At 35.3% G+C, this 10,830-nt stretch overlaps 1 protein-coding gene across 2 annotated transcripts; it reads left to right on the plus strand.

Annotated features, from left to right (window-relative positions):
- The first annotated feature begins 4,218 nt into the window (after nucleotides 1-4,218).
- Nucleotides 4,219-8,300, plus strand: LOC106066026 (uncharacterized). 2 transcript variants are annotated; one of them, XM_013224998.2, is made up of 3 exons: nucleotides 4,219-4,444; nucleotides 6,420-6,485; nucleotides 7,020-8,300. In XM_013224998.2, the coding sequence occupies exons 2-3, from the start codon at nucleotides 6,428-6,430 to the stop codon at nucleotides 7,811-7,813; spliced, it is 852 nt and encodes a 283-aa protein (XP_013080452.2). In that variant the 5' UTR covers nucleotides 4,219-4,444; nucleotides 6,420-6,427; the 3' UTR covers nucleotides 7,814-8,300. The 2 variants fall into 2 exon arrangements, with proteins under 2 accessions (XP_013080452.2, XP_055876924.1); XM_056020949.1 differs by having other exon boundaries at nucleotides 4,224-4,440; nucleotides 6,417-6,485.
- The last annotated feature ends 2,530 nt before the right edge of the window (nucleotides 8,301-10,830 follow it).

Here is a 10,830-nt window from a genome sequence, read left to right on the forward strand (position 1 = left end):
GATTGGCCTCTTTAGTCACAGAAGAAGTTGCAAAGGGAAAGGATCGTCTCTCGAGACGTCAAATGCCACAGAAATCTTATTTAGTAATGAAGATGCTAGCTAAGGTGGGGGAGGAGGGGGGAGAATTTCAAAATCCCCCGGGCCCCAACTTGAGAGGGTCCCCCAAATGAGGGTTTTTACATTAAAAATTAAATATTACGCAAAATGCAGGTGCCCGGCCCCCAGACATTAAACAATTCCTAGCTACGCCCCTGGCTAAGGTAATGTGTGTATTTTTTAAAAATCAAATGTAAAATAGTAGACTTATAATTAGGCTAATTAGATTAATTTAGCTTTTGTTTAGATTAAAAATAATAAAATACATATTTTATGATAATAATAACGGTTTTCGTCGGGTCCGAATATTAATTAGGAGTGCACATGGGCGCCAGATTAGCCAAATTTTAGCCAATTCTTTTTGCACCATTAAATCAATTAAAATCGATGTAGCAACTGATCAAGTAGTGCTTCCACTGGAAAGTTTACTGATGACTGAAGTACAGTTGTAGTAGACTAGCCTAGGATTATCAGAAATTGATGGCTGACCATGTACGTGCACCCCTATTAATTCTAAGAAGTCAAATTTTCGCCAGTTTTTTTTTTTACACCTTTCAAATCAATTACCTTCTGCTAGAAAGCAACTTAACATGTAGTCCTTCCACTGAAAAAAAGTTAATTAGGATAAGCTATTATTTAAAAAAACTAGAATAGGCTAATCTTTAGTTCATGTCCGACCATGTGCGCTTTATTATTGGCTCTCAATTTAATTTTCTATAGTTAGTCGTGACGATTTGTTTTCAGTTGCACATAATTGTAGTTATTATTATATTTAGTAAAGGTCTAGAATATGATTAAAGTTTTTTTTTTTTTGTTCTTGTTTTTGTCTTGGAGAAAACAGTTCTAACCAGCTGTCTGTTGACTTGATATAGGCCTATGTGAAAGTTTCTTTGAACAAGATTGAAGAGTGCAATCATCTTCGTAAATGTATTTACGTCTTGCAGAGTTGTCATTGTTAGCGCTCGATAAATTGCAGGATGAACACGTCCACCAGTTTACGATAGAAGAGAAATAAGAAAGTTCTTCAGATGCCATCGTCTGAGTCAAAACGTTGATTTGTATCGACGGAGAACTGACAGCAGCTAGAAACCAAAATATACAAGCAGCAGCAGCATAAATTAACTGCGTTTTCTTGATGTTTCGGTAATGAAACTGCAGATCTCTCAGGCACTGAACAGATGTGTTTGAGCGTTGGATTCGTTGATGGCGATTGCACTCGAGAAGAATTGATTGGTGGTTAAGATAGACGCACTGCCTATGTCTAACGTCATTGTCAGCGAATACATTATCTTATTTTACACATGGACGATTTACTCGGCCAAGGCTACGATAGCTTCCCCGTGATGGCTAGCATTCAGAACTGTGTTCATGCAAGGATACCTGAAAAATATCCAAAAGCAGCCTTAGTCCATTGCGCGTCTCACGGACTTAACCTTGTTATCAATTACCTGAATGATGTTTCAGATATCCGTAAGGCTGTTGGTATCACGCTAGAGCATTGCTGCTAAATTTACCTTGTTTGTGTGAGACACGATAGGCTGAAAAATATGAATTCATTCGCGCTTTAAGTCACAACTTTGAGAAGATGTTTGGTGTACAAACTGCATATGTATAATCAGTGCCTGCTTCTCGTGTCCTTATGATTTGTCTTTTAATTGTCGTCAATCACTCATCTGTTCTTGAAGCAGTTTCATGATGTCCATTTTAGCAGAAGTGGCCGCTCAACAGCGCATCAGCAGTAACATTTTTGATATAATCAAAAACCAACTTGACCATGCTGAGGAACACTTCAGGGATGGCTTCTTGGCGAAGGCGAGACTGCGGGCAGACAAACTTGGTATTGGGTTGGTGCTGCTGAAAATTTGCAGTCGACAGGCATACCGAGCAAAAACCATATGTTTGCATTTTGGGATTATTACAGAACACGATTTTACATTCCGTTTCTTGATTCGTTAGTTTCTTCATAAACGTCTCGCTTTTCAAGCAATACTAATGCTCAGTTCAACCAGTTTTGTATAGCCTACATCCTTGAACGATGCAAGAATTTCAACGGAAAGAAAAATATCAGAACTGCCAGATAAGTGTTCATCGACGGCTAGTCAATCGCGACGAAAAGCAAATTCAATAATAAAGTTATTGACAGTTTTTGCAACGTTTGCATTTTTTGTTTGATCGACCGTCGGGATGCACGGGCCGCACGAATAAACTTATGAAAGTGTTACAGTAATTCGTTTTTTCACATGTTTTTTTTTTATTTCATGAAACAAGTATGAAACAAGAAATGAGGGGGGGGGGGATGAAGTGCGTTTTTTTTTTTTTTTTAGAACAAGTTCTTTTCAGATTCTGAAACTGAAAAACATGATTTTCTAGAAGAGAAAGATAAGCTGTCCCAGGGAAGAACTTTTTGTAAGATGAAAAATGGATGTTTGGTTTTAATTTTTTAGTTTATTTTAGGACTACTCGTCGCATTAAACCATCTCAGTTGTATATTTTCAGAATACTGAATTTAAAACTGCACATCAAAGACATGTCCTCAAGCATAGTTAATGATACCAGTGGACTCAAAAGTTGAAACTGTTTATTTCTCGGAAAACAAGGATTGGACTCAATTTTCATGCTTGCATTAAAAATCCATATTCACATACTGGAACGAAACATTCTAAAGATGCTTTCTCTGTTTGGGACCCCCTCAACTCAAGAAAACACTAAGAAACTGGAACAGACAGAAAATAGAGCAGTGAGATTATTAACAAACGAATATTCACTGTTGACTAGAGTAACATCTTTAATAAAATCACTAAATTTAGAAAGCCTTCAGGACAGAAGACTCAAAAGTAAAGTAGCAATTATACATAAAACACTGAACCATAATCTCCAAATACAATAACACAATCTAATAAAATACTTAGAAAGACACAAAGATAAAAGCACATTCCTCGTTCCATATACTAGGACAAATTTGTACAAATTGCTCCTTCCCTAGTGCCATTAGAGCAAGGAATGGGTAGCCTGAGCCAGTCACGAAAACCAGTGACTTGGCAGAATTTAAGACAATGGTTTACATGCATGACTAGAAGCATGACGCGCGTAGGACGTAATCATCTTCTTTTTTGAAGTAACGTCTATACAATATAAGATAAGTAATATAGCCTACAGATAGAGCTTATTGATCTAAAAGCATATTCAGAACTAAATATTAAATTTGATGAGATTTCCTCACTTCCCATTCAACCTGAAATGAAAATAGTTTTGGAATCATTAACATGTGAACATTTTTAAGACCTAAGAAAATGTGTCCCAAGTTACGCCTGTCATTTTAGATCAACATACAGATGAGAATAAGCTTTCCCGGCAACTAACTAGCAACGTCCAATCTTGGATTTTTTTTTTAAATACACAAAATTCTATTACATATTTTATTTAATTTGCGATATTTTTTTTCTAAGAGCCCCCCTATAAAAATAGATATAACATGATGAACATTAGGCCCAAAGATACTGTTTGGTTTCCGAATCCCGATAAAAACTAAAATTTTGAATTTCTTAATTTTTAGAGCACCTCGAAGTCTACTCCATTTCAATGTGAACTTATCATACGTTGGAGAAATAAAGGCGGTTGGTCGTTGTGCTGGCCACATGATACCATCGTTAACAAGTTAGTTTTGGTCGCAGAGTTAGAAAGTAGTAGGCCTACCTCCACTTAATTTTTAAATGTATGTATTTATGGTGTATGTATGTATGTATGTATGTGTGTGTGTGTGTGTGTGTAAACTTGTAAACGATTGATTGATGATAATGAAGTGACACTCCTATCTCATTATATTAAGTCTGATAACTGTTTTCTTTCCGGAAAAAAAAGCAACCCTTTACTTGCATAAACTTACAAAAACAAACAACCACTAAGCTCGTACGATTGAGTTATTTAAACTGTAATCAATGTAAACAGACTATCTATTGAAGCCAGACCCCACCCCCAAATGACACTACACTATTGATTAGCGCTTCAACGGAATCTTTAATTACTTTTCTGGTTACTGGGTGTCTACACAGAACCATTGTTGCCAACTTTAGGCATGCAACAACCTTCGTAGTTATCGATCCATTTCTTTAATTAGCGTTAAAAGAATCTGTTTTATTTTGACTCCCGCTTCGCTTTGTTTCTTCCACATAGAATGCCCCAGAGCTTAATAGAGGTGACGTCCTACGATCCTATGGGGTCTTGGAGCATAATTGCAATTATTGATTAGAAGAGAGATCTACATGTTATGTATAATTGCTTGGTTTTAACACATTTGGTGACATTATGAAATTGTGTGCACAGATTTAGAAGAGAGGCACCTAAAAAAAAGGTTAGTAATTTTTTTTCCAAACTTTGATTATCCTGATTTTTAGACAAGCAATGTAAAAAAAAGAAAATGTAAACGAATACTTGAGGAATAAAGGAATTTCAAAGGTCCTGGTTTTAAGTCCTGGATGTCACGTGCTGTTAAAAGCACCCGCTGTTCTGTCACAGATAAATAAATAATATAATGTAGACATTAATTAAGAATAACAATAATAATAACAGAAACTTTGTGTTTATACAAGTAGACATAGAAGACTATCTTTTTTATTGCCTCACTTCCTGTAAATTACTTTCTCACAAAACATTCACAACAAACAATGACGCAATATAAACATATTAGCACATCCGTCCTTTTAAAGTTGTTATCACACCCTTCCTTTTTAAAGTTCTTAAGACTTAAGACTGATATCTACAAGGAACTTATACAACTCGACCATTTCTGGTTGTCTTGACTGGCACAACAAGTTCTCTAGACGTTGGTCTATAACTGTCTGTTTCGTTTGTTCCATCAGTTTGCTGTTCATTGTCGTCATCCGTATCATAGTACCCAGAGGTGTCTTCATCGAAACTCTTGTTCAAAATGCGTTGATTTCGTCTCTAGGTTTTTCCATCGTTTGTCTTTATGTTGTAAGATCTGGGTGATGTATGTTTTTTTTAATGACAACTGCTTTCTGACATGTTATTCCTAGACCAGCGGTTCTCAACCTTGTTTGTTCCGCGACCCCCTAATATAATTTCTAATTTGGCGGCGACCCTCAGCCGTACATTTGTGTGCTCATAATTAAATTTAAAAAAAATTTATTTTTCAGACTTGCATTTATCTACTTTTCTATTGCGTATTCACAATATACATACTTAAGTGACAGTTTGACAAATATGGCAAAGGATGGACAACAATCTTTGATACAGAAATAGTCTTTCGACAGTATTTTCAAACACGCCAATGATAGTGCGAATGTTGAGCTTGTTTCTTTTCAATCAGATCAGGAATCTAGTAGAACAACGAATGTCACATTCTGCATCAAATCTGCTTCTGAATTTGGACTTAATCACTAACAAGCTGGAAAATGATGAATAGACAAAAATCCAAATTTCCTGGGGTCGTAGACGACCCCTGGCAATTTGTCATTCGACCCACATGTTGAGAACCCCTGTATTAGATCTATTTATGAAATACTTTTTAAAAAACATTTGAAAAAAATTGAGACTGGCCTAAAGAAAGTAATCCCTCTGTCTTTGTAAAGTTTAGTCTGAGTAATTGGACATCGAAAATGGGAGCTCACACGTCCCATAATTAGGCTATTTCCAAATAGATACTATATCTTATTATTTAAATGTACAATATAATAGTGATTTAGATTTAGGATAGTTGAAACGGCGACCTACGAGTCGTATGTTGTCATATCCATGGAAACTAAAAGGAAATGGCTTTATATATTATAGATTTGCGTAATATATAGTTATGTGATTATTAGCCCATTCTAAAGAAAATCCGAGAAATGATTTTGCATTACTTATAAACTTTGAAAACTAAAGATCATTACTGCTTGAAAAAGAGTTACGTACATAAAAAAATATGTATATACGTCAGTGAATCGATCAATCGCGGATAAGAATCTGTTTCCGGTTTCCAATCTAGATTTGTATGTAAGTCTATGGTATAAACACAAAGTCACTGTTATTATTATTGTTATTATTAATTAATGTCTACAGTATGTTATTTATTTATCTGTGACAACAGGACATGGTGTAGAAAATTTACTTGAAACCGTTACATGTACCTTTAAAAGAAAAAAATATTTCTAGGTCAACACCTCTGTCTCTCTCTCTCTCTCTGTCTATCTCTCTATATATATCTGTCTGTCTGTCTGTCTGTCTGTCTGTCTGTCTCTCTCTCTCTCTCTCTCTCTCTCTCTCTCTCTCTCTCTCTATATATATATATATATATATATATATATATGTATCACTTATTTTTCAAGCCTGACAAATGAACGCAAAACACAAGGCCAAGCCAAAACGACAACTAAGTGGTGTTTGGAAATTAGGTTAGTGATTGTATAAAAATATATAATTGATATCTTAAACACTATCTTAGAAAGATAAACAATAATCAAATAATTCAAAAAGAAAGTAGTAGGCCTATTAGGCTAAATTTACTTTCATATATTTTTCCTTTGACATGTACAACTATTTACTAAATATTTCCGAAGTAGATTTTATAGTAAAAATAAAAGTGGATTTAAATCATTATTATTTTTTTTATTCCAGTTGCAAAAATAGCCTACATAAACTCCTCGACATTTAAAGAATATTATAGAGAAACGTTCAAAAGTCAGTTATAAAATTTCCCATGTAAAAATGATTGAAATTGTTTATCTATTTGGGATATGATTTTCCTATTTTTTTTATAAAGTCATGGACACATACATTTATGCTTGTGTTTGCGTGTAAGCAATGATTTTTTAAAATTTTGACATTTTCAAATAAAGGCTAATATTAATTTTTAATAATATTTCATTTTGTTATGGAGAATGTGCATGCCTGTACTTTTAAATACAATTTATTTTTATTACCAACAGATTCCCAGCCCTTGTCAACAAAAGACCAAAATCTTCTAAAATCTTCAACTGTTCACAAAGGTCATAAATTTGTTGATGTATGCAAAGGAAACAAATCCACAGTTTTTAATGGAAAATCGTCCTCCACGACGCCAAGACTTGTCCGTCAAATCGCCGATCTGCGATTCCGAGAATGGCAAGAATTTACTCGAAGTCTACCTCAGCTCAACACTGAAGCGAGGGACGGTTCTCATTCAGTCTTCACAACTTATAATCAGGTTTCAAGTATCCCAAAGGAATCAGGCCACGCGCAGGAAGATGAGAATACCAAGACAGGTAGCAAAAAGTTTCCTCAAAACTATTTAGGTTTGCCATTTCTTCGGCGACCTAGACTTACTGCGTCCACACCTGCCTCTGAAGATGGGGATGTCTTCCGGGTTATTCTGAAAGGGAAAGAAATGAAACCCTTTTCTTTCCAGGGCGACCAGTTGAGGGCCATTCAGTTTTACGCATCTCACTACCCACTCTTGATGCGAAAGCTGTTGGACACCAGAGGCTCTTTGCCGGGATCAGCGAAGGCGATTACCGGAAGTGACGTGCTGGATGCCTTAAAAGTAAACAATGCTGACATTAGAAACAAACATCTGCATGAGTGGCTGGCCAAGATGGAGAAATGTCTTCAACGTTTTGAAACTGATCCTGGAGATGAAGGAGCTATTGAAACCGTACTAAGATCTGATATATTCGATCCTACAGTGTGGCCGTGGAATAGTGAAAAATATAAACTGCCAGACATTACAAGCTCAATAACATAGAAAGAACAATGTAGTCTACTATTGTGTTACATAAACAGTTATTTGATATGGTTGAATTATGGTATTAACAAATGAATCACATAACAACCATTTTCTGTAACGATTAGTCTAGAGAGGGAAAAGATAGAACAGGAGAAGGTGATGTTCTAAAAATAATCATTTTTCATAGAACGCTATTTTTAGCGATTTTGTTCATCGGTGGTGGTGGTGGTGGTCGGAGGGGAGGGGAGGGGGTTCTGATACAAAGACTTACATATTTAATTTTATAAACAAAAATATTCGTTTGCAGAAGATAATAAGTAGCCGTTGCACCAGAACTTTGCAAACTTGATAAAATCATTAAATCTTTTTTTTCAATCTTTTTTTAGTTTTTGATATCTAAACGGGACGGATGTAGTGACGGACAGACTACTCAAAACTTACAGCGGCTTTTATACTTTTCAGGGACTCTAAAAACAGCTTTTTATCCAAAAAAAATAAAATAAAATACCACCAATACGCGGATGAACTTAGAAGATTATTTACTGCAATGTATTTTGTGATCATCAATAAACTTTATTTGAAATCTGCCTTCTTCGAGAATCGTCCATTGCTATGAATTTTCTGCAAATTTCCTCACAGTCCTCATGCTAATGAAGTTGCCAATTATTCTATTATAACTAAACTACTGCAGTTCTCCTTTTAGAGTTCTAGATGATCAATATTAAATAGTGCTATACATTGTCTAAAACAGTGCTGTTCTGACGGTTTTTAAGAAAATGTGAACACTCATAGTGCTCATGATCAAGCTTTATTAAAATCGTTCTGACACAAAAACTCCTTTGTTGCCCTGACAATCCAACCATCCAATACAATGCCACCCTCTGGTGGGTACGTTTACATCTTTGTCTATAGTTCGAATGTTTTGTTTGGTGAAATTCACACATTGTAAAACAAATTTCCATATGGATAATAAAGATTATTATTATCATTATGTTAAAAAGAATAAGTATTCATTCTCTAGCGCAGCCCGGGTCGAGTATCGTTAAAGGGAAACAAAATTTATCGTAGTCCCTTTATCAGTTTCCACCGAGGAATTTTCTGGTGATGTGGCAGGTCTGCAACAAGTACAGCCCTCTGACAGGCAACGAGAATGTTCTTAAGAGTGCCAAGGGCCTTAAAGGTGAGGTCAGTAGTTATTATCCCCTCGGTTGATATAACAATGGGGTATATTGTTGTTTTAGATAATTTCCAAAAACGCTTTATCTCCAAGCCAAGGTTCCCATTTTTTTCGTTGTTTTTATTATTATTATTTTATTATTATTAATGATAATTATTAATTATTATTATTATTAAATAGATTTATATAGCACATCTCTCGTTTACTATAAACTTGAAGATAGCTATACAGTCCAATCCTCGCTTCAAAATCTGGCCACATACATGGCTTGGGTAAGTTGGGTATAGTGCAGATAAGCCTGTCTTTCATGCTGGCCGCTCTCCTTGCGTCGTCTCTTGAGACTCCAACACTTACAGCTTCACACCATTAGGAGCGATCGAGAGCTTGTGTTTCCAGCCGTGAATGTCAATATCACACTCCTCAAGGGTGTCCTCGTAAAAAAGTCGTTTATGGGAAGACGATTTTCTGTCATACGGACTACTTGTCCCACCCATTGAATTGGGGTCTTTTCGCTGTGACGTGGTTACTATTCATTTGTGACAACTGTAGGATTTCAATGTCTGATAAATAGATGTAGAAACAAGACAAATATGTCTGTGAGACTGGTTTAGTAATCTCAGTTGTCAAGAGTTGCCCTCCCCCTGCCATCTATTGTTTTCAGCCAAATTAAACTTGGCGTATTTTAATGATAATTTCTTGAATGTTTCAAAATTGATAAGATTTATAAGATTTATAGCTCCATGATGACCTGGTAACCTACCAGTTTTTTTTTTATTATATTTTTTAAGTAGTTGTGATAAACTAGGAAAATATAAAACAAACTTTTAAAAAAAAAGTTCCTATTGAGTGAAACTGCATCAATCTTTTTGAACCAATCATGTAATTAATTTTTAATATATACAGTGTGCATTATAAATTAAAAATAATATATTTGTATTTATTATATTGTTCCTATTTGAAGTAGTGATGTACTATTGTCCTGCGCTATTGTATGACGAAATGATCAAAGGCCCAAGGTGTGATGGAATTAGTGGGGAATCTCTTGCTAGATAAGGCCCAAGGTGTGATGGAAGTAATGGGGAATCTCTTGCAAGATAAGGCCCAAGTTGTGATGGAAGTAGTGGGGAATCTCTTGCAAGATAAGGGCCCAAGGTAGTGGGGAATCTCTTGCAAGATAAGGGCCAAAGGTGTGATGGAAGTAGTGGGGAATCTCTTGCAAGATAAGGCCCAAGTTGTGATGGAAGTAGTGGGGAATCTCTTGCAAGATAAGGCCAAGGTGTGATGGAAGTAGTGGGGGATCTCTTGCGAGATGAAAACGATGAGACAACTTATAGTCATGCCGCTGAGAATTCCTGACGGCCATCTTCCACTTTATCTTTATTTCTCAATCGTTCTTTCTTGAATATGAGCGTGAGGCATTTCAAACCCTCAAATAACTTTTTATTATAAATGCTGCCTGCCTTCAACAAATAAGCAACACTGGCCAAGAAATTACAAATGATGTACAGCAATACGATTCAATGGATCGTCTTCTGTACCTGCTATCAATAACCTATCTAATTGATTTCAATTAACACGCTAAAACAATTTTTACATTAGCTCTATATCTACAGATGTTAATTTATTATTATTATTTATTATTTTTAATGGGATTTAACTTATATTCTTATTTAATATGTCACTCTTTTTGTCATGTCAATAAACATAAATATGAAATATTTTTAATTTCGAACTTTTTTTTATAGTTTTATTTGATGGATTAGAGGATGAAATGACCAGGGAATGAATTGACCAGGAGTTTAAATGACCAGGGGATGAAATTACCGGGGATGAAGAGACCAAACAAGAAATGACTGGG

This window comes from Biomphalaria glabrata, chromosome 2 (genome assembly GCF_947242115.1).
Source record: "Biomphalaria glabrata chromosome 2, xgBioGlab47.1, whole genome shotgun sequence".
NCBI lineage: Eukaryota > Metazoa > Mollusca > Gastropoda > Planorbidae > Biomphalaria > Biomphalaria glabrata.

What these genes read in the sequence shown, in the direction of transcription:
- LOC106066026 (XM_013224998.2), top strand. Translation starts at nt 6,428, where the DNA reads ATGAACGCAAAACACAAGGCCAAGCCAAAACGACAACTAAGTGGTGTT. An exon ending in AAGTGGTGTTTGGAAATTAG is followed by an intron (nt 6,486 to 7,019) that starts GTTAGTGATTGT and finishes TATTACCAACAG; the next exon opens with ATTCCCAGCCCTTGTCAACA.